Raw genomic sequence first — 23,750 nt, forward strand, 5'->3', positions numbered from 1 at the left:
AGGACTCAGAGCTAGACCTTAGATGATGATGATGACAATAAGTCTTAATCCTCTATAACTAAATCTCTATCTCTGCCAGAGGCTATTCTAAAAGAGCCTTATATCCCAGGCATCTCTACACAACGAACATAGAATGCCCTGTGGAGCCCTCTGGAAAACAGATGATTGTTCAATTCCCTCATTTCATAGATTAAGGAGCAGAGATCCAGAGAGGGATGTGACTATCCATTAGGCCACACAAGTAGATAGGAGCAGAACCACAATGCCCTTGTGTCACCTATACCTGGTGCATGAGAGGCCTCACGGCTCTAGCTTCTTAGTCTAGAGCCCAGTTTGATTCCAGGCTTACCAGGGTCCCTAAGTGAAGATTGCATGTGCTGGTGGTAGGAGGGAGGAGGTGCTGTGTTCTGAGGGGAGCCTGTATGTGTGGGGTTCCTCTGGATTCAGGGAGGGGAGAACAGGAGAAAGCTCTGTGTACATGGAGGTACAATGAAGCCTGGGTTGATCCGTGAGAACGGGAAAGAAGTATGGTCTACTCCAACAGAGTCCGGGCCAGATCTGTGGAGGCCGGGCCAGTTCAATCAAGGTTGGTACATACTGGATGGGTTCAGGCCTCCCTGCCATGGCCCAGGGGCTCCCGAGTCTCCCAACAGGCAAGGTGGCCTGTTAGGTCCTACCAAAGGGAGCTCCTGGTACCCCTGAGTGCCTCCACTTGGAATCGGGGGCACCTCTCCTGCACAGCCTTGAGTGCTGGGGTGTTGGCCCAGGGTCCTGCCTATGCCCACTCCTTTGAATATCCTTAGTATTCAAGGTCACTGGGAGAGAGAAGCTGCCACAGGGGCCTAGGCCCGGTGAGGGATTGTTTCTGGCAGAGCCTGGCAGCGGCAGAGTACAGCGATGTGCAGCAGCCTAAGTATGGACTCCAGAAGATCAGGGTTCCAGTGCCAGCACTGCCCCCAGATGGTCATGTGACCTTAGACAGATCATGTTGCCTCATCAGTGGGATAAAAGGGTTGGACTAGGGGGTTTTCAAGATCTTTCCAACTCTGAGAGCCTGTGATATTCCCAGCCTGCCCCAGGATGGGGCTTCATGAAAGGAGGTCCAGGGCTGAGAAGGGAGGCCCAAGTAGCTTGGGCTAGACTTGAAGGGGCCTTGATGGACCTGCCCTTGGGCCATGAAAATGTGTTGAAGTTGCTGCTGCTGCTGCAGGTGGTCACTCTTTAGGTGTAGCACCAAACTTTTTATAGGATACTTTTCCCTGTCCCAGAGTTTAGGCTTCCACCTATGGCTGAAGAACAGTCTCTATGCAAAGCCAGGAGTCAATCCATGCCAATAGCCACATAACCGCTGTGATGAAGCAATCCATGAGGTGGCTGTGACATCACTCAGCACAGCCTCCCCTCTGTGTCATCACTGGCTGGGACTGAGGAGAGCCAGAGAGGCCAAGGGCAGGACACACTTGGGTGCTTGTTAACTTACTCCCATCCCCTACCAGATAAGGGCTCACAGGGCAAAGTCTGCTGCAGGAAATCATAAAAATACCCCATTCACTTTGGGGTTGGAGCTCTACCCCTGGAATCTGTGGCAGTGAGCTAGGTACAAGGGGCTTTGGGTTTGTGTCCCTACTACTCTAAGGCATACTTGAGCGACTTTGGGCAAAGCACACAAATGTTTTGGGTCTCTACTCCTTGTATGTAAAATGGGTATGATAATCCTTATCAACTCCTGTCCAGGACAGTGTTTGGAAAGAGCCCAAGTACTAGAGACAGTTCTATTCAGCACTCTTCCTGCTTTCCTGTGGACCCCTGGCCCACCTGTCTTCCAGCCATGCCTCTTCCTGCCCTGGATCATCTTGAGGGGCTGGATGAGTTTTCTGTGGGAATCCCTGGGAGCTAAGAGGCACAGGCAGATTTTAGCAGTGACAGCCTGGGATGTAGGCCTGGTCCAGCCATGATGAGGGCTCAGGACTATATTACCCCAGGGGGTAACCCGAAGGTGAGTAGAGAGGAGAGACGAGACCAGGAAAGAATGACTGACAATGTCAGGCCAGGGAAATGGCCCATAGTCACCTATGTTATGGCTCTGCCCTGTCCACCTACCCTTTCCTTGTTCATTCATTCATTCATTCATTCATTCATCACATAGTTTGGTGCTATACCTAAAGAGTGGACAGGCTGAGGAACCTTTGGTCTGCAGGCAGGTTGTGGAGAGTCTGAGGCCTTGGCCCAGGAATTAGTCATCTGAGTTCCATTCCTAGGTTTTCTGATCATTGGCCAAGGCTAGGAGTTGGACCTGTTCTGGTCTAGGCTCTGCCCCTTGTATCTCCGGACCTTGAGCAAGAAGTCTCCTCCCCTCCTTCTTCCCCATGCACTCAAAGTATCTGCTCTGAGGATGAGGTCAGGACTCTGGAAGGGAGGCTGGAATCTCAGTATTTCTCTCAAAGAATTGAAGAAAGGAAATGAGTTACTACTCTGCTGAGTTAGACATTAGGAAGAACTTCTGGCAGGGTGAGGTGGCAGGGTGTGAAATGAGTAAAGAAGGTTGGCTGCGGAATATCCTATTCTGTGGTCCCAGGAAACGAGAGCTCTTTCTAGCTCCTGTCTCGGTTTGGGTTGAGGTTCAGAGTAGGGGCAGGGATGGAGCAGACAGCTGCACTGTGGAGGCTGCTTTCCTCTGGTGTTGGGGGAGTCTTTCCATCCTGCTATCCCTGTTGGAATTTGCATTTTCCCAATATGGGCAGTGCTTGTTTGTGACTTGGGGTCCAAGATTATCTTCTTGCCCTAGTCTGTGGGGGCCAGAAACTCTCCCCTTGGGGATGACTACTGAGACTCAGAGCCAACAATTTTAAAGAGTCTGGATAGGGACTACACACCCCTCCTTCTGGCCCCCTAGTTTCTGAGCTCAAGTTTAACTGCCCATTTTACATGTCCCACCTGCCTCCAGACTCAGAGAAGAGGGACCCAGATAGGTGTCCTTCCTGTACTCCAGCGTTCACCTCATCCCTGCTTCCTGCCTGCTGAGGCCATAGGTGGGCCCATTAGGACCTGCCTGTGGGTGGAGCAAACATTGGAGAGAGGAACAAACAAGGCACAGGAGGTCTCTTCTCTGTTTTTTTTCTGGCTGTCTTCCCACTGTACCCACCCACTACCAGTTCTCTCGCTGATATAACTCCCTCCCACTACCTCAGCATCTCCAAGTTTTCCCATCCACCATCTTCCTCTGGGCTTCTTTCTGCCTCTCAAGCCCTCTCTCCTTCATGCTGGCCCCTTTGTTCCTGCTCATCATGGTGTGGTAACAGGATCAGGGTCACAAGGTCCTGCTCAGGTGGAGCCAGCCTGAACTCTTGACTAGATATCACAAACCACCAGTCAGTTGAGGGGTTCCAGGCATGCTCTTTAGTCCCCTCTGAACCCCTCACCTCATGTATACTGGAGATAATATCTGTCCAGATTGCTAACTAGGAGCCTGGTGAGAATCGAATGAAATAATGGATATGAAAGCTCTTGGCAAATTGCAAGCCCCGAAGAAATGAAGGTATTCAGGTACTATTGGTCCAGACTCTGCTTGATCCTAGTAGGCCTGTTTAGAATCCAAGCTTTGTTACTTACCTAAGATGTGAATTTGGGCATGTTCCTAACCACCTTGGATTTCAGTTTCAAAATCTATATAATGAGGCTAAAATTACCAACCATAAAGAGCTATTTTGAGGTTGAAATGGGATCAAGTAAAGTGCCTAGTGGGCTGTTATCTTTACCACAGTGATACACATTTATAGCTCTTTCATGTTTATTCCATGTTATCTGGGGAAAAGAGGCAGGATTAGTTCCATTTATGTTCCATTAGTTCCATTTTACACTTGTGGAGACCCAAGGTAGCCCAGTAAGGAATGGAAGAAGTCATATCTGAACACAGATTTCTCCATTTCTAGCCCAGCATCTTTAACAAACAGACAGACAAACAAACACCCACCACCACAGCTAATAGTCACCAAGTCCTTACTTTACATGTATTATCTATCACTGCATTGCTATGAAGCAGGGTGATTGGCTCACCATACAGATAAGGAAGCTGAGGTGTAAAGAGGTTAAGTCACTTGCCCGGAGTCACCAGCTGGCCTAGAGAGTGTTTGATGATTGTGACACTGCTGTTCCCATTCACCATGCTCTGCCCAGTCCTGGCAGATCACAGGGTACATAGGGCCCTATCCTGGCTCCCACTGGAAAGTTCCATAAGACCGAGATCCCTTTAGAAACCCCCATCCCCACCACCAGGCTCTTCGTGGTGCTTGAAGCCCTGCAAGGGCCTTTCTCAGTTCTTGGGCCATGGCACAAAAAAAAAAAAAAAAAAAAAAGCACCTGCACACAGATGTCAGGGAGAAAGCTGTGCCGGGGGGCCCTTGCTGTTGATTGGAGAAGGCAGGGGACACAGATGTGCCGAGGCTTGGGCCAAATATCTGACTGTGATTCTGAGCAATCTAAGCTCTGAGTTGGGTTTACTCATCTGTAAAATGGGCTTCTAAAAATACCAACCTCTCGAGGATGGTGTGAGGATCTCATGAGGCCAGAGACATTGCAGTTTATTATAAACTCTGAAGTGCTGCACATATGTGAGCTATTGTCATATGAGCTATTGAATGATGAGGACTCCCTTCAAGATTGGGGAAGACTTATAATGAAACCATAACAAGGGTGGAGACCTGCCAGGCCAGTCAAGTGCCATAATGCCAGGGTCGCAGGCAGTGTCAAGGCTTAGGACACCACTGGTAGAAAGTGTAGGGCCCTACACAGCCAGGGTTCATTACTCTCATCGAAAGACCTTAGCCTGGTCTTTGTCCAGCACTCTCTTTTCTCCGTAAGATGAGCTCACATCACCCATCAGCCCTGTGGTTATGCCTCATCGCTGTTAAATCTCAGGACAGCCAATGCAAAGGAGGACAGGGATGACCATTTCCTGCCCAGCTGTTGTGTGCCAGGCACAGGCACAGGCAAGAACCTTCTTATTTATCTCATTGAATCCTCAGGATTATTAATCCTATTCTACAGATTAAGAGAAAGAAAAGGGAAAGTTAAGTGGCTGGCCCAAGGTCACACTGCTAGGCCTAGGATTGGGATCTAGGTCTGCTTGACTCCAAAACTAGTGTTATCAACAGGTATGGTCTATATACTTCATCATATGGTCACCACCTCTCCTTGCCCCACCCAGTCCTGTTCCCCTTGAGGCTCCCATGGGCTAAATGATTTTCATTTTATGGAAATCTAGTCTCTAGACAATGGGGAAGAGAGGGAAATTCAAGCTCTGGTTCACTTGGTTCAGCAGTGGCAAGCAGCTGCCCTTCGGATCCTTAAATACATATAAGAGTGTCCCTGCTCAGCTGGCGAGGGCATCAGGTCTTATCTGTATCTACCCACATCCACTTATTGACCCCATACCTTCTGGGAGAGTGGTTCTTTGTCCTTGTCTCTTGTCCAGGACTCTAGATTCCACCTCGAATTCATCCTACAGCCCCCAGAAAAATGAAGAAGTGATCAAATTAATAATGTCTGACTCTTAGAAGAGGGAATTTTAAAAAAATGAATAAACAAAAACCAAAAATGCCTACATGATAGGAATGATGGTGTTGACTTGAACTGGATATTCTAATGAGGAGGATGTTTTGTTAACTTGTCTGCTTAGTAATAATGTCAAATACTTTTAAGCACAGTGGAAGATGAGGGAGAGAAATAGAGGGGTCAGAGGTCTAGATCCCATCTCCTCCATGCAGCCCTGCCAATTGTGCCCCCGACACAAGGTCTTCGAGCACAGGTGTGTTTCTCTCACCTCTTCTCCTGCTCCCGGGAGACTTGCCTGCCTGAGCAACCAGTCAATGTTCAGCAGAAGTTATAACAAGGGTCAGATGTGGCCCCTGGGCCAGGTCAGTTCCCAACTCCTGCCACCACTCTGGGGACTTCTAGAGGGAGCTAAGAAGCAGAGATGGTGTGAGGGAGGGTGAAGAGATCTCTATAAGGGGCGAGAGGGAGGTGAAAAGATGCCTAAGTTGGTGACAGGGACTGGGGGTCTTGCAGACCAGACCAGAGGTACTCAAGCCCTTTCCAACAGCCCTGACTGCCCATCAGCTCCCTCTTCCAGATTTAGGCTCAGGATGTCCAGGAGGCAACAGGACTGGCATTCACCAATTGCCTACAATGGCCAGCTGCTGCATTATCTCATGCATCCCTCTCCTGAGAGGCAGCAAAACCTAGAGGTTAGAGCATGGCCTCCAGAGCCTGACTTTCTGAGCTCACGACTTGACCGTTTACTTGATCAAGTTGGTTAATCTTTCTGCTTCTATCTCCCTCTATGCAAAACGGGGATAATGAGAGTTCCTACCTCATAGTGTTATTCTGAGGATTCAATGAGTAAATACATGTAAAGCACTTAGAACATGTCTAGTCCTTTATAATTATACATTAAAGTACTAAATATAAATTAATAAATCTTACAGCTGAGTAAGGTTAAGGATCTCATCCAAGGGTAGTGGAATCATATCCCAGCCTATACCTTTTTCTCCTCCTACATCCTGCCTCTCCAGTTTCCCTGCTGTATTGGTTGGTATGTGCTTCCGTGTGAGTATGGTTGTGTGTGTGTGTGTGAATTCTGGGATTACCAAGAATGGTAGGGTACAAGGCAGGTCAGGGCTTTTCTTACATAGTGCTTTTCATACTTTTTGATGATAGCTCATAATAAGACCAAAATTTTATAATCTAACACACATAAGACAGGATGTAGGAGAATTCAAGTGAATAGGGAAGTGAAGAGGCTGGTTACTTCCTTAACAGGTCACCTCATCTCCTTGAGCAACTGTCAAAATGAGGGGCCAGTCCAGCAGTCTCTTCCTTGAGGGTCCCTAGACACATATACCCAAGCTCCAAGCAGATGGCCCCTTGCCCTCTGCTCACCTCTGCAGGTTGCTGTGATGGGGAGAAAATGTAGAGAGAATGTAGAGAATGTAGGGGTACAGCAGGCTTTTGAACTCCATTTCATCTGTAGACATCTTTGTCTTCTCAAATGCTTCCTTGTCCAGTGGCTCTGCTCACCCCCTAGCCTCTTACCCCAGAGAGTTTGTCTCCTAGCTCGGCAGGGCTGGTAGTTGGGTGGGTTGGCAGGGGAACAACCTGAGGGATGCCTTCGCTCTACTTTCAGAATGCTTCACCAGCAAGGATGTCTCCAGCCCGGACAGCCCCAGCCCAGGCATCACCTCCCAGGTCATCGTCTGCAAGGTCATCCTCTGCAAGGTCATCGTCTGCCAGGTCGGCCTCCACAACATCCTCTCCAACAAGAGTGTGCCTTGTTAGAGCAACACCAGTGGGGGCCATGCCTGTCCGGGCATCTCCTGCCACATCAGCACCAGCTACCAGGGCTACCAATGAGAGCTCAGGTAAGGGAAGTCCTGTAGGGAAGGCAAGAGGGACAGGGAAGAAGTCCATGGGTGGAAAGGAAATCATTGAGTTGGCACTCATTGCTCCTCTTCTATCCTCTGGATAATGATGTATGGGAAGGAGGGGGAATGGTCACGGGTGGCAGTGGGGGACCTGGATTGGTGAGGGCAGGAAGGAACCATTGCATGCAAACCCAAGGCAGTGGAACACTGAGGCAAATGGAGGAGGGGCTAAAGAAACAGACCAGCAAAGCAAGTGTCACTTTGGAGGTTGCATAATCTGGGTCAGAGTGCAGATTTCGAGGGCATGGGTTTCTGGTTAAGCGTCACTGGTCTGGACTCCTCTCCTACAACCTCATTTTCCTCTGCTATTGCCCCACTTCTAGATGCCAGCTTGCCCAAGTTCACCTGGCAGGAGGGACAGAAGCAGCTGCCTCTCATTGGATGTATTCTCCTCCTCATTGCCCTCGTGGTGTCACTCATCATCCTCTGTGAGTTTAATGCAGGGAGAGGGGCAGCTCTCATTGTCATGTGGAGTGATGTCTGGGGATGGGGACACACAGCAGGGAGGCAGGAGTAGGGAGCATCCACTTAGCTGGCTACTCTGTCCACAGAGGGGCACTCCTGCAAATGACCTTGGACCATGATGTCCCCAGACCCCTCTAAACTACCAGATTGAGTATGAGAAGTCAGAGGAACCTGGGCTTGGGTCCCATCAGTGCCACTTATTGCGCAGCTTACCTGGGCAGGTTAGTTCGCAACTCAAAGTTCAGTTTCTGCATCTTCAAATGGGATTTAAATCCATCCATCCATCCATCCATCCATCCATCCATCCATCCATCCATCCATCCGTCCATCCAACTTTCTACGTGCCCAGTGAAGTCTCATAAAGACTTCACTGTGTTGTGAGGAATAAAATAGATAATGGCACAATGCCTGGCACAAAATTCCACTCTAAAACCTCTAATTATTAAAAACAAACATAAAAACCCTAATTAGGAAAAGTCTTTCAAGTATTTTCCATCAATGGGATAAAGTGTTCAGCAGTTTAGACACCCACAATTTCTTCCCTCTCTTTGGAAAAGATACTTCGGACATGTCCCCAGGTTCGCTGCCAGAATGCCCGCTGTGAATCCAGCACAGTGGAGACTGTGCTGGAGGGAGCAAGAGGGGAGCATGCATCTGACCACCCTGTCCTCAGGGAGATTAAAGTCTCCCGGGGGACATAGCTGGACAGAATGAAGGCCGAACGTTTGAGTGTGACTGTCAGAAAAGGTGACAGCTGTGTGATCTGTGGAGGCAGGAGCCAGCTCATGGAGGCGGTGGGGCCAAATGAGGACCTGAAAGATGGAAGAGCATTGGGGACAGGGCATCTAGTGGGAGTGGCAGCTGCAGAAAAAATGTGAGGAAGATGGGCAAGGTCAGTATGGGGAGTGGGAAGGGACCCACTAACCAGAGAGGAAAATATACATTTGGTGACCTGGAGGCTGTCTGTTTGCTTGGGTATGTCATGGCCCTGTTGAGAGAGCTGGACTGAGGGGTAAGAATTTGATTAAAGAGGCAGCAGTGTGGTGAAGAGTGGGGTGGGCAGTGATATAGAAACACTTGGCTGCAAGGCTGTTTGAGGAAGACTGCCATGTTGGAGGAGGTTGTGTGTTGGTTAAGAATACAGTTATAGGGGCTGGATCCATAGCATAGTGGTTAGCATGGACCTTCTGCTTTACGCACAGAAGGTCCTGGGTTCGTGCCCCAGGTGGAGCCATGGACCATACCCCAGGCGTGCCAGGCCCCCTGGGTGCACCAGGCCCCCCAAGTGTGCCAGGCTCCCTAGTGCACTGGGTATGAGTGCACCAGGTATGCCAGGTCTCGGGTGCACACCACGAGAGTGTGGGAGGAGACGCCCGCCTTCAGAGATCAGTTCTTAAGGGGAAATGGCAACATCCATAGGTCAGGTGGAAACGGGGAGGCAATTAAAGAGGGAGGAGGGGAAGAATACAGCTTTAGTACCAGACAGACTCGGCTCCGCCACATAGCAGCTGTGTGACCTCAGCAAGTTAATTGACTTCCCGAGCCTCAGTTTCTTCACTTGTCTGACAAGGTGGAGGCATCACCATCACAATGCCTCGGTGTGGTGCCTGCCACATGGTATCCATGAGAACCACCTCCAGCACTCGCTGCCCTGCTCTCCCTCCCTTCCTCGCACAGGGCACAGCTCCAGGGAAACGCCCTGCAATCCACAGAGAGCAGTAGGAAATAACTGGTGGAGGGGTGAGATGCCATGTGAGGGCAGGCTTCCTGACTAGATATAGCCTTCAGCACGGTGAACAACATTTCCTGAAGTCCTCTCACCTCTAGACCTACCGACGTCAGGGAAGTAGTCACTGAGCAGCTATGCCTAGGCTCAAAACTAGAGCCCCAGCCCCAAACCCCCATCCAGGGCTCTCCTCCCTGCACATCAAGGTGATCCTGGCAGGTTCAGTGTGCAGGTCTTAAGAGGAGGGGAGACCAGGGCACAGAGAAGAGGGGCGCATCCAAGAGATTAGGAGAGATTGGAGTCTGGACCTGGAAGAAGCCAGTCACACAAGGGTGATCTTCATCGTGGGTGACCGAGAGCATGGTGGGAGCAGGGGGAGAAGTGAGGGGTCAGGGCCAGGAGTTGGGTGAAGACAAAAGGCAGGGTGAGGAGTCAGCACTCAGGTTTTTTTGGCATCGAAGGGGAAGTGTCTTTAGGTGGGAGGGATGACAGATCCTAGTTTGGAAAGAGATAGGTGTTAAAGACAGAGGGAGTTATGAGGCTGATTTTCACAGATGGTTTATAAAGCTTGTACATTTGGGAATCAGCCATCTAGTGTTGCTTGTTGAGTGGGAAGACATTTAAAGGCATAAAGACAAGTGATGGGGCAAAAACTGAGCATAGGAGACAATCCTTGTTTGGGGGAGAGGAGGCGGAAGAAAATCCAGGAGCTTCTGAGGCTGGAAGGACCACCTTTGAGAAAACAGGACAGGTAGTGGTCGCATGTGTGTGACTGTGGATTTAAAAATTTCTCTGCTGTGACCCCCACGGAGCACAAAGACAAAGGGAGCCCAGAAAGGTTTTGAGAAGGGGTTCCGGGATACTGGAGGAGGTGGTTTCTTTGGCTACCACTCTAGCCAGCATGTAGGGTGGGGGAACTCCCAAAGTAGCACCCACCTCTAGACCTCCTTCCCTCTCTCTCTTCTTTCTTTGTGTGGCTGCTCAAGTCTGCTTGGTGCAGCCCTGCTTGCAGGAGCATTCTGGAGCATTCCTGAGCAGCCTTTCTCTCCATACAGATGGGGGACGAGAGCCCCAGAGTCCAAGAGGGATTGCAGGTCGGTGTCTCAGAACCCCCAGGGCCTTGGGCTGCTCAGTGTCTGGTTTCTCTGGGGCTGACAGTGACCCTGCTGCCTGCTTTATTTTTTCCAGTCTACTTCTGGCGGGGCCACACAAGGATCAAGTACAAGGAGCCTGTAGAGAGCTGCCCCATGCACTCTGTGCGCTGCGATGGGGTGGCGGACTGCAAGCTGAAGAGTGACGAGCTGGGCTGTGGTAAGCAGAGTGGTCATAGGTGTGTGTGTGTGTGTGTGTGTGTGTGTGTGTGTGTGTGTACGCACACGTTTGCGTGCACACACACTACAATGACTGCAAACTCAAATGGGAGGCAATGGACAGAGAAATGGAGGATTTCGGCTTTAGTCACAGAAAGATTGTATTTGAAACCTGGTTTAGAGTCTTGTGAGATGGGCAAATCACTTACTTTCTCTGGGCTTCAGTTTCCTAATTTGTAAAAGGAATGGGTTGGACAAACTTAGTCGTTCTTGAATAAAATCAAACAACTCCCAACTATCAGACCAAGCAAAGCAAAGCTTCTCTGGCTGGAGATAGGTGTGAGGTCCAGAGTGCTGTCTATGTACTCCTCTTCTTTGTCCAGCAAATGACCTCTGACTTCCACCCCTACGTTTCATGAAGGTCAGCTTGTAAATGGCTGGCCTCAATGAGCACAAAAATGTCATTGAGACTAGTCCTCAGTGGCTTTCACATGTGTTATCTATCAATAGCCCTGATGTCAGTGTCTATGGGTGCATGTCCCATTCTTTCTACCTGCATGTTTACATGTGTCCTTGCCCACGACTGTGGCCATCTGTGCCTGAGCCTGTCCAGATCTCTCAGTCAGATCATAGTCCTTATTCTCCTTGTCATTCTCTCATTTGTACATGTCACTGCCCTCTATGGGTGACGGCCCTTGGCCGCACCTGCCCCTTCTTGCAGAATGGCTCCCTGGAGTCTGTCGGATAAAGAGCTTTCCTCACTGCCCCAGCCCCTTGCCTTGGCTCTGCCTTTACTGAGTGTCTTGGGCTTCTGAACACTGCCTATGATCATCATGCCCCAGCGAGGAGCCTCAGGACAGTATCCTCCCAAAGCCTTACTCGGTTCATTCCCAAGAACTGGAGCTTCCTGGCTGCTGAGGACCTGCTTTACCCTTTTCTTTCCCTGCAGTTAGGTTTGACTGGGACAAGTCTCTGCTTAAAGTCTACTCTGCATCATCCCATCAGTGGAATCCTGTCTGCAGTGACAGCTGGAACAACTCCTACTCAGTGAAGATCTGCCAGCAGCTGGGTTTTGAGAGGTATAACTTCCCCAAGGTCCTGGCTTCAGGGATGTCTTGGGCTCTTTGTAAGGGTATCTCAGGCTCATTGCAGGAACCTTGTGTTAAAAAAATCTTGGAGACCAGGGTTGAGGTAACTAGCTCAAGACACCTTGAGTTATTCAAAGGGACAGTAACCCTGGGATCTTATGAGTCTGGGACAGGTTATTTCCATGAGGCCAAAGTAATTCTTTGTAGATTTAAAGTAGATCACAATCCTGTAAAGTAGATCACACTCCTGCATCCGAACACCCTCATGCCCATCATTATATATAATGATCATGGTAGCCCTGTGAGGTGGATTAGGCGTTTGGGCAGGTTTTGTCGTCTTCTCACTTTTGAGAACAAGAAGCTCGGACTGTGCAAACCATTCAATGGACTTTGAGCGGCAACAGTTGTGGCGTGGGTTAGAATTCATCAAACAGGAATGGAATGGTCAGGTGCAGCCAGGTAAAGTCATAAGAATCTTTGGCTCTAAAAACTTTAAACAGAGAAGCTGATGCTGCTGGGTAGATGAGGAATAGGGTGGACAATGACCTTCTGCTTTAATGGAGTTCCAATTTACAGGCCACATGGTCTTCTTCATCCTCCCTCTGGGTCTGAGTTTTCAAGCCAAGTAGTTTTGTGTTTCACCAATGAGTGCGAGGTTGTGGGAAGAAGAGTTGAGGATCTCATTGTGGACTCTCTGTAGAAGCACCTAGAAAACTAGACTTGGAGGCTGGACTTAGAACCAGTTCTCCATCCCCACCTCAGCCTCAGAGTTTCCATCTGTGAAAGGGAGAGCTGGAGGATCTAATCAGAAGAGCATGAACATCTTTTATCATTGAGTTACGTGCCCTTATGCAAGTCTGAATCTCCCTTGAGTTTCAGCACATAGTGTCATTTATTCAAAGAATATTCATTGACCTTTTAATATGTGGCACCAAAACACAAAGGAGCAAGACAAGATCCCTGCCACTGGAGAACCTTTAGTATGGTGTGGCTGAGAGAGGCTTACACCAATAATTATAGCGCAATGTGATACGTAATGATAGGATGTGTGCGAAGCTCTACGGGGACACAACAGTGAGGGTGCCTAACTGTGCTTAGGGGAGAAGAGACTGAAAGAACCCAAGATGGAGGAACAGCACACATAAGGTCACGCTCTCTTGCAAGGACGTACTGTGTTCTAGAAAGGCACACAAGTGCTGCATGGACAGCAGGGATAGTGATCCATGGATCACCCATATCACAATGGCCTGAGATGCTTGTTAAAATACACCCAGAATCAGAATATCTGGGATTAGGATTTAGAATCTGCTTAGCAAACACTCGAGGTGATTCTTGTGCACATTGTGGTCTGAAATCCAGTAAGTGAATGAAAGGTCCTCAAACTTTAAAGTGCAAACCTCATGTTAATGAGGATCTTTAAGATGCAGAGTCTGGCTCAGGAGGTCCAAGTGATTCTGCTGCTGGTGGTCCATGAATCATAGTTTGGATGGAAAAGGGCTAGATCAGTGTTTCTCAAACTCGAGCAGCACATCATCTGGAGAACCTGTTAAAACACAGAACCAGAGAGCTCCTGATACAGTAGTAAGTCTTGAGTAAGACCCAAGAATTTGCATTTCTAGCAAATTCTCGGGTGATGCTAATGCTGTCTGTCTGGGCAGGGACCGTACTTTGAGAAATACAGGGCTAGTGGGGAGCAGAGGGAGGTGATATGTGGATGAGGTCAGACCATGTTGGGCCTTGCCAGCCTCTAGCCTCTGTTAGCAGGGCTGGCTGGGACTCCGATGCCAGCTAGAGCCCTGGGGGTGGGCTATGTCTCAAGCAGGATCATTTTTCTTTCCCTCTCTTCTCTTGCAGTGCTTACCGAACAACTGAGGTGACCCATACAGATTTTGCCAGCAGTTTCTCTATCTCTGAATACAACTCCACCATCCAGAAAAGTCTCTACAGGTATGGCTGTGCTGACTGTCTGTAAGCAAGGGAATGACGGGGCACAGGGGGCTTGAAGCTGGGGAGCCCCTCTCCTTTGGCCTTTTGGGGAACCAGCCTCCAGGACTCCATTGTGAAGGTCAGGAGCATCTCACAAACAGAAGTCATTCACCATCTGCCTCCTGACTTCTAATTGGAGCTTGATACAGAAAGCACTTAGAGGTCAGAGGTGTCCCCAAGAGCTTACCTGGTTGCCAGAACACTACTGCAGGGAGTGGGCTTGGGGTGGGGAGGAGCTATAGCAGCAGGGGAGTGCCGGGTTCCTGTGTTTGCGGGCTGGAGGCCCATTTGGGAGGCACTAGCCTTCTTCTCCTTTGCTTCCCTGTCACTTGTCATCTTTGTATTGCAGCCCTGCCCTTGTCTGGACCCCACTGAGGGGGAAGCTGATGGGGGGTGGAGACACTCCACTAGCTAGCAGTATTTATCTTGGGAGAGGAGAGAAGGAAAGGGAATTGGCTGTATCCTGGATGCCTGCTTCGTGCTAGGTGCTTTGCATGCAGTGTAGCTAGCTAGCGTTGAGGAATTCTGTCAGAGGAGTGTTAGGCTACCTATTTAATGGAAAGATGCTGGAACAATGCAGTCATGAGTTCAAAGGATGTGGGTTTGGACAATATACGCAATTTGCCACTAGAAAGTAGCAGGGAGGGTTAAGAGAAGTGTGGGGATGATTTGCACTAAGCAATCTCTATTTCTGGAGAAAGAGCTAGAAGAGTCTTCCCCCACCAGGAGGGAGGTCAGAATCTCCATTTTCCATGTGCAAAAGAAATGGGATAGGAACTGAGCAGGATTCAATCAGGGAAAGCTACCTAGAGGAGGTGGCCAATGTACCCTCTTCCCTTTTTCTCTTTCTTCCTGCAGGTCAGAATGCCCTTCCCAGCGGTATGTCTCTCTCCAATGTTCCCGTAAGAAGATGCTCTTCCTCCTGGATTGTGGACTGTGTGGGGTGGGAGTCAGGGGGCAGAGCAGAGCAGAAGGGTGGGACCTCTCTGGGGGAGATGGCCGGCACTAGGGGTTCCACCAGGAAGAGGAGCTTAGCCGTCAGCCCTGCTTCAGGGCCAGGATTCCTATAAGGCCCTGGGATAGTTCCAACATGGCATCTCGCTTTCTCTTGGCTGCTCAGCCCAGCACCCTCATACAAGGAAGCTAGCTATTCAAGTCTCCTGGATTCTGGGCAGGGGGCAAAGGACTGGGAGAGCAGGACTGGGCTGGCTTAAAGCTTATATACCAATAGATAAAGAGCTAGATTGAGATCTAGACATAGAGTCAATCTTTACCGAGCACAAGCTATGTGCAAAGCACTGTGTCTATCTCTTCACAAACCTGATAGCATTTAATTCTCATGAGGCTGGTGCCATTTTATGCACTTATTGAAAAGAGGCTGAAATGTTTACTTTGCTTTAAGTAAGTCCATAAGCAGGGGAATGAGGGAGTATAAGGGACTTTGAGCCAGGGATTCCCTCTCTGACCTTTCTGGAAACCAGTTCTCAGGACTCCATCATGAATGTTCTGGTAGGTGAGGAGCTTGTATTTGACCTCAAGTCTGACCCCCAAAGCCGAGGCTGTTAATTGTTCCATGAGTGCTGTGCTCTCAGTATTGACCAGGTCAGGATGCCGCTTTGAAAAGGCCAGGCACATGGTGCTATAGATGGAGTGCCCACACACTCAGACCACTTCTAGTTCCTCAGTCTCTCCCCCTTCAAAGAGAAAAGAATGTGCATGATTTTGGAGAGAGGACTCACCCCAGAACAGGCTTGGAAGTGTTCTTTTGGGACGAAGTGTCTTCAGCAGCACTAAATGACCCATTGGGGAACCATGTGGGCACAAACCCACCTGTGCATTGTGAGAAGTTTATTTCTCCTTATAGTGCCTATCAACTCAGGGTCATGGTAGACTTGATCTGTGTTCCTGAACTCCTGACGGCAGTTCTGAGATTTGCCACTGTAACCCTAATGCTATGCCCAGTGCAGCGGGCATTTGGTAAACATTTGTCAAATGAATGAACGGGAAGAAAAAGGAACCTGCTTAGGGTCAAACTTCCCACTGGATGATACCAGAGAGGTAGCCATCATGTGGGAGCTCTGCTTTGGCAGGAAATAGTTATGCTATATCAGATTAAGTGAGCAAAGCGGTGGGTGGATGCCCTCAGGACCAGGCCACCTGAACCTGCCCTGGGCCCAGGGAGTATGGCAGGGCTCTGAGAAGAGCAGAGTTCACAGTTCGTCTCTTGTGCTTTTCTCCAGACTGTGGACTGAGGGCCATGACAGGGCGAATCGTGGGAGGCGCACTGGCCCCAGAGAGCAAGTGGCCGTGGCAAGTCAGTCTGCACTACGGCACCACCCACATTTGTGGGGGCACGCTGATCGACGCCCAGTGGGTGCTCACTGCTGCCCATTGCTTCTTTGTGTAAGTGCCTGAGGGAAGTGGGTGATGCAATGCTGCTGGGGTTCAAGGGCTGATGGCAGGTTGACTTATCGCTCTTTGGAAGTGGGCTTGGTGCTAGCCAGGAGGCACTAGTGTCTCCTGGCTAGCACCATTTGCAGTCAGTAGTTGGCCTTGGGAATGTGAGTTATGGGTATTTGTTCTGAGCTAGGCCCAGAAAGAGAATGAGAATGAGAAAATACCTTTGTTTGATGGCCCCTGTGATGACTGAGGCAGGCAGGAAGAAGGACTTGAGAGACTGTCCCTAAAGAATAGGCTGAAATAAAGAGGCTTTGAGTTTGTTGCTACTTCCTGTAACTGGAACTTACAGGAGAGGAGCCTGAGAAATCAGGACCACCGTCTCAGAAACTGAGGAATGAGGATTGCAGGGGACGGGGTTGCTGCAATTCAGCCAGCTTCCGACAGTCACCAGCCAGGCTTGTCCCTTTGAGCTGGTGAGGAGGAAAGACTTTGGAGAGCAGGCTTACCCAGCAATGAGTCTTCAGCGGGTTGCTTTGTCATGTCCAAAGCTCTGTTTTTGCTGAGAATGATACTGTTGAAATGTGTCCACTCACCTTATTTGATCCTTGGTGGTGTGCAGAGGAGACAGTGGGGGTGACTGCTCACTGAGGTCCTACTCATTTCCTCTCCCTTTCTGTTGTAAGGTGCTGAGTGATCAGTTAGGAATGGCTTTTTGGACTCCAGGGCTAAGATAGAGGGCTCCCTCTGGAGGTCATTTCATCCATCTTCCTGCCTCCAAGCTGGTACTTGAGGTGCAACTTCCTGTATTTAGCAGTAGATGCTTCCAGGGGGCTCTGCCAAGTGAGTAACTGGACCATGCTCTCCTGTGGCTCTTGTAGGACACGGGAGAAGATCCTGGAGGGCTGGAAGGTGTATGCAGGCACTAACGACCTGCACCAGCTGCCTGAGGCAGCCTCTATTTCACAGATCATCATCAATGGCAACTACACTGATGAGCAAGATGACTACGACATTGCCCTCATACGGCTCTCCAAGCCCCTGACCCTGTCTGGTGAGTGAATCAGTGTCTGATAGACCCCAATCTGGCTTATCACAGCAGCCCTTGGAGCCCAGCCCTTGTACTTGGCAGTGTCTATGAGGGTCCTAGAGCTTCAGCATGGTAGAAGTCAGACTGAGAGTTCACTTAATGGAACATCTCTATTTTACAATTGGGGAAACTGAGGCCCAGAGGTCCCAAATGACACATTTTACATTGACAGAGCCAGGGCTTGGATACAATATTATCAATATAAATAGATCAAATTGTTTCACTGGTATTTACTTGAGCACTTAACAGGGGCCAGACACTGCAGTACGCATATCACATCTGATTTCGTTTACTCTTCACAACCAATCCCGTGGAGCAGGTACTATTATTAGCTTCAGTTTATATATAAGGAGATGGAACTTTAGAGAGAGATAATTACCAGAGGCCACAGAGTAATAAATGGCAGCTGCGGGACTGGATCCAGGTTGGTCTAACTCCCAAACAATGCTCTTCCCACTCAGCTCTCAGCTGGCAAGTTGCTAACACTGCAGTTGCAAACACAAGATGCGTACACATTAAAACACCAATTGCCATGAGGTTGGAAGACCAAATGAAGCTACATGAAGGAAATATGCTCAGGAGAAGACCAAACAAGGCTTTACTCATTAATTTATTCACTCATTTGTTAACTTATCAAATACTAAGTGTTCACTTTTTAGTGGGCTCTGTAGTTGCATTGCAAGTAGAATATAATGGGTGACACACTAAGACAGTAAATAGAGGCCAATGATATGATGTTGAGGGGAGCAGTGATACCAGTGCTTAAAGCTCAATCTATAGGAGGCACAGATGGGGACATGTAATCAGTCTCTGCAGGCTGGGAGGCTCCTCTGGGGAAGCACAGCTAAGGTATACTGGGATTTCTGGAAGCCTTAGAAGGCTCTCTGGTTAGTCCAGCCTTTCTTGTGCTCTGAACCTATGAGCTGGTCTTTCCTGGCACATTAATTATGGAGGTGGTGTCAGTGAGTCAGTAGTTAGCTCTCAGAGTGGTGTGAGGGGGAGGAAACCTTGGCAGAGCTTGGTTGGGCAAGGCTGTTCCAGGACCACGCCTACCAATGGGCAAGGTCTCGGTCCTCCTCCTGCTCCCTCCAGCCTTGTCTGTGGAGCCTCAGAGTATAAGGTGAGGGATGCCCTGCTGGTCCTGCCTTGCCCCTTATATACACATGAGGGATGCCCTGCTGGTCCTGCCTTGCCCCTTATATAGTCAGTCTGTAGGACCAGAACAGGCCTTCCCAACCTTGTAAAATCCAGACTCCATTTGGCTAACTATCCTAATGTCACCTCCTACCATCCCTACCCCTTTAATATTATTTGGGTTTCCAAATCAAATAAAATAGTTTTAATAACCAAATGAAAAACCCACATGAAAGCTATTATGATATTGCATATGCTCTTCAGACTATGGCAGTCCCTCTCTAGATTCTGACAGGCCCTCAGGCAGGAAGCAGACCTCTAGTCTAAGAATCAAAGCTCAGATTTATGTAGTCCTGTGCTCAGACTATGTGTCTTGATTTTTGGTTTAGAAATTAGGGCAGATTTTCTTACACTCATATGGCAGGTTGAGCACTTGAAAGTCACAGTACTATCTGACAAAACTTGTGAAAACTCACTGATAAATTTAATTCCCCCATGAAAGTGAGTGGGATATATAACAGTTACATTATTTTCAAGACTATGTCTCAAAAATGAGCATAGAATATTTTAAGAAATCATGTTTTCCAATTTTTGTTAATAATTGATGCTATCCCTTCATTTATTTTTTTGTTTATTTACTTGCTAGCAGACAAGTGTGTTAGATACCAGCACCTAAAGCCCACTTTATAGGAGAATTTACCATTCGTTCTCCCTCCCTCCTCCTTTCTCCTTTCTTTCAATATTTGCTGAATACTTTCTATGTATCAGGTACTATTCTAAGTGTAGGAAGCTGCAGTGAAGAAAATAGAATTGAGAACATTGCAAATATTCTATCAATAAATATTTTCTTAATGTAAATCTGACTTTGGTGATAGATGCCCCAGGCCAGGGTCAACTACGGATGCCAGCCCTCAGGGAAACTTATGATGTGATACACAGCAGCACCTTCTAATTGTTTCTGAACGTGGGAGCAAGTAAGCAGCAGCTTTGTGGTCTGTGCCTCTAAAGGTGTGCTTTTCCTGCTGGGAGAGGTTGTCTTGCCCTGGAGAGAGAGCCTCAGGCCTTGGCCAACCAGCAGGTGCCCTCCCCACACCAGGCTGGACACTCCACTGAGACACCATAACACCTGGGACTTAGCCTGATGCTGTTCCTTGTGCTGATGAATAGGCAGGGAAGATAGCCACTCTTAGTGGGAAGAGACCCTCAGTCACACAGTAAAGATTGGTACAGGGGAGCATCCACCCCTGTACATCCTCCCACATGGCACCCACTGAAATCAAAATATTTGGGGGACTCTGACAGTCCCCTGAAGGCTGAAGGGTCAAGATAAAGAGATTGGTCAGTACGAGGCCCTGGGAAATTATTCAGAACTGCTCTGGAGCAAGGAGGGTCTCCTAGGACACTTGTGTTCCTATCCCTCCACCACCACCACCAAAATCTTTAATCTTGTCCCTTCACTGATGTCTTGAGGTCTTGTTGCAGCTCACATCCACCCTGCCTGCCTCCCTATGCATGGACAGGCCTTCGGCCTCAATGAGACCTGCTGGATCACAGGCTTTGGCAAGACAAGGGAGACAGATGGTGAGAGGAAGAGATGTTTGACTGTGTGTACACATGTGCATGTGCTTGTATTCTTGTGCGTTTGTGCGAGTGTGCAGGGGAGATATGTCTGGGCAGACAGGTGAGGGCCTATCTAGATGAGGGCTTGAGTAGATAGATTCACGGGCTTGGGTGTGAATGTGTGTATATACACATTTGCGTATATATCAAAGCAGTCACTGTGACAATGCCTTTCTGCCAAGACCACCAGGAAAACCCATATAGTTGAGCAAGTTGGGTTCATTGCTCATTGTGCTGAGAGGGAACACACACCATGGAGAACTATGGCACATTTTGAAAAGGGTTGTTAGAGAGGAACCTGCATAGGATGTAGATGGTTTGGAAGGTTCAAAGTGGAACCTGTCTTTAGATTGGATGCTTTTAGGAAGCAGGAAAATTCTATGATTGGGTCTCTAAATAATCTGATCTAGAAGTTATGAATAGACTGGGTCTAAAGCTGTACATAATAAAGAAGCAGCAGCTGTTCCTATTGGCTAGGAGGGGTTTTTTGGTATTGTGATTTACATAGTGACCTACCTTGTTTTCATCTATGCCTAACTGGATTAGGAACTGGTTTTGTTTTACCTCAATCCATCATGGTCACAGAGTGGCCTTGTCCGATGTTGATTCTAAAAGATTGTGTGTATGTGGCAGGAGAGTGCCACAGCCTAGCTGACCAGCTGTGAGACTCAGGCCATGTTCTCCTGGTCAGTGTGATGAAGTGCTGACTGGCCAAGGAGCAGCTTTTTCTGTTCTTGGCTCCATAACTGGCTAGCTGTGTGACTATGAGCAAGTCACTTCTGCAGCCTTGAACTTCATCTGTAAATGGATTCATTATAACTCTTTAGGGCACCTAGTTACTAAAAACAAACTAAGTGATATATATTGGATGATTCTTGGAATACAGAAAAGCATTGTGCAACATGCAAGGTAGCATGATAGGCTGAGTTTGTCCATGTATACATATGTCTTTATTATATGTAGTGAGTTGTGTCTGGTGCAAGGGTGTGTGTGCCCATACGTCCTGGGTGGCCAACCATGGGAATGGTGACCTCCACTCCCAGGAGGCCATGAGTTTGGGCGGGCAGCTAGAAGGCCACAAAGTTATCCAGAGTCTTAATCCTTTCCCATCTTCTCTCTCCTCCCCCACCTCAATGAAGAGAAGACATCCCCCTTCCTCCGGGAGGTGCAAGTCAACCTTATCGACTTCAGGAAGTGCAATGGTTACCTGGTCTATGACAGTTACCTTACCCCAAGGATGATGTGTGCTGGGGACCTCCACGGAGGCAGAGACTCCTGCCAGGTGGGGCTGCTTCGGAGTGGGGCTTAGGCTTGGGAACACTGTGGGGTGGGGGAAAGCCAAGGTGTTGGGGCTGGAGTGGGAATCATGTGCCCACCATTTCCTGCTCAAGGACCACCTCTCCCACCCTGCTGATGTGCGCGTTTTCTCCTATAGGGAGACAGTGGGGGTCCCCTGGTCTGCGAGCAGAACAAGCGCTGGTATCTGGCAGGAGTCACCAGCTGGGGCACAGGCTGTGGCCAGAGAAACAAACCTGGGGTATACACCAAAGTGACAGAACTTCTGCCCTGGATATACAGCAAGATGGAGGTGAGAGCCTTTGTGGGACACTGACTGAGCAAGCAGGGAAATCCGAAGGCGGGGTGCCTGGAAGAGGGCCCAGGCTTTACCCGGGGTCTTGGCAAAGGTTCCCTCATGTTCTTGTGTTCAGAGGTGTTCACAAAGTGCAAAAGACTGGGACAGGACAGGAGTCGAATATCAGGCTTCCAGCTTCCTGTGTTTATATCCTTCCTCTTCCTTCCACAGAACAGAGCTCAAAGGGTTGCAAAAGGGTGGGCCTAGGCTGAGTGCTGGCCCCAATATCACTCTCCAGTGATGGCCAAGTGGTGAATTCACATAGGCCACTGACAGTTCCCCTCTTCGGCCAGAAGTTGGGAAACTGGGTGTTAGGAGATATGGATTTGCCCCCACCTCTGCTGACCCAGTTCAACCCTTGGCTTCCCTGAGACTGCTGTTTTAGCCGTAAAGCAGGAATGCTATGCCCTTCCCTTCTCTGTCTGGACAAGAGCAGAACAGTGGAGAGCTCAGATGGAGACAGAAGGCTGCTTTGGAAATCCAGTGTACCAGGTCTTCTAGAACCTGCTTCCATTTTTTCCTTTTGCTGCTCCTCTTCTCTGGAGGGTGGTGCCAGGTGACAGGGGGGTTGAATCTTAGCCTCTGAACCCCACCTTTGCATCTGTATTCTGGGCCCACCCGGCCCACCCTCACCCGGTTCTCCCGTTTCTTCCTCAGAATGAGGTGCGCTTCCGGAAATCTTAAGCAGCTGTCCTGCTCCACCTCACAGCACTGACTGCTACAAAAAGTGGCCAAAGTGACTGGGCCATTTGCAACATCATCTGAGCTAAAGGCCACCAGATACCTTTGTTACTGCCACCGCCACTGTCTGTGACACCACTTGCTGTCCAGGGATGGTAACAGGTTTTGTTGGAGTGCCTAGGCTGTCCCTAGCAGGAGGATGCTCCTGTTGGCGTTACAAGAATCCTGTTCTCTCAGATCTCCTGCCAGTGCCATGGACGTGGAGAGGTGGCTGCCCTGTGGCCATCCACACTGACAACTGTGAACAGGGCTCACTGTTCTTGTTTGATTACAGGCTTCTGGGGGTGGATTTCATTTCATTTTATTTTTATATTAAAGACATAGAAGTAGATGTATTTTTAAAGATTCTTTAAAAAGTTCTGGAGGTGAGGAGCTAGCATCAGTCACCCCAAGAACTCTGAGGGACTCGTGGGAACTGTGCCACTCTGGCATCCTGTGGTAAGTTTCTGGCCTTAAAGAACCAGATGAATCGGCCCCTTTGAGATACTCAGGGAAGTGAATCTTCATTTGGACTAGCAGGCAAATCCAAGACAAAGTGAGCAACAGCTGCTGCTGCATTCGAGTGCTATAACCAGGGCATGAAGAAATGGATATTACTTCTTCTTGCCCCCCTACCCCGGGACTGGGAAAACCTGGGTAGACAGTAATTTCTCATTCCCAGCACTGTCCTAGGACTTTGGAGTTTTTTCTCAGCTTTCTCTACCCTTCAATTTCTCAGTTTTTCCAGAAACATAGCACCAATAGGAAAACTTCCATAGAGAGAAAGCTGACACTGTCCCCAGGCCCTCCAAACAGCCTTTCTGAAGGATCCCAGTAGCCCTGTCCCTGCAAGCCATCAATATGCCTGGCCTTCACTCTAGCTAAAGGCCTGGACCTTCTCCAGTCTTTTCTCTGGGACACCTGTTCCTTCCCCAGTCCCATTTTCCTCACCTTGCTTGGGCCTGTCTGGTTGCACTTTGACTACCAGGGGCAGGGTCCGCCCAGCCCAGTCCAGGCAGGCAGCCACTCAGGAGAAAGACTGCCCTTGAAGAACGGTCTGGAGTAGTATGGTGTGGCTGGGCAGAATCTGAGGGGCTGGTTAC

At 49.1% G+C, this 23,750-nt stretch overlaps 1 protein-coding gene across 1 annotated transcript; it reads left to right on the top strand.

Annotated features, from left to right (window-relative positions):
- Positions 1-1,954: 1,954 nt before the first annotated feature.
- On the top strand, positions 1,955-22,945 carry TMPRSS13 (transmembrane serine protease 13). The gene is made up of 14 exons (XM_036221553.1): positions 1,955-1,996; positions 7,181-7,415; positions 7,802-7,906; positions 10,725-10,763; positions 10,858-10,980; positions 11,929-12,058; positions 13,922-14,014; positions 14,912-14,955; positions 16,294-16,456; positions 17,332-17,504; positions 20,157-20,255; positions 21,434-21,576; positions 21,730-21,882; positions 22,585-22,945. Exons 1-14 carry the CDS (start codon positions 1,955-1,957, stop codon positions 22,609-22,611), a joined length of 1,569 nt encoding a protein of 522 aa, XP_036077446.1. The 3' UTR covers positions 22,612-22,945.
- The last annotated feature ends 805 nt before the right edge of the window (positions 22,946-23,750 follow it).

This window comes from Rousettus aegyptiacus, unplaced genomic scaffold, assembly GCF_014176215.1.
Source record: "Rousettus aegyptiacus isolate mRouAeg1 unplaced genomic scaffold, mRouAeg1.p scaffold_m13_p_5, whole genome shotgun sequence".
Classification (NCBI taxonomy): domain Eukaryota; kingdom Metazoa; phylum Chordata; class Mammalia; order Chiroptera; family Pteropodidae; genus Rousettus; species Rousettus aegyptiacus.

Excerpts from the sequence above, each read along its gene's own strand:
- TMPRSS13 (XM_036221553.1), top strand. The coding sequence starts at position 1,955 with ATGAGGGCTCAGGACTATATTACCCCAGGGGGTAACCCGAAG. Across the intron at positions 12,059-13,921 it reads CAGCAGCTGGGTTTTGAGAG|TGCTTACCGAACAACTGAGG; the intron begins GTATAACTTCCC and ends CTTCTCTTGCAG. Across the intron at positions 14,015-14,911 it reads ATCCAGAAAAGTCTCTACAG|GTCAGAATGCCCTTCCCAGC; the intron begins GTATGGCTGTGC and ends TTCTTCCTGCAG.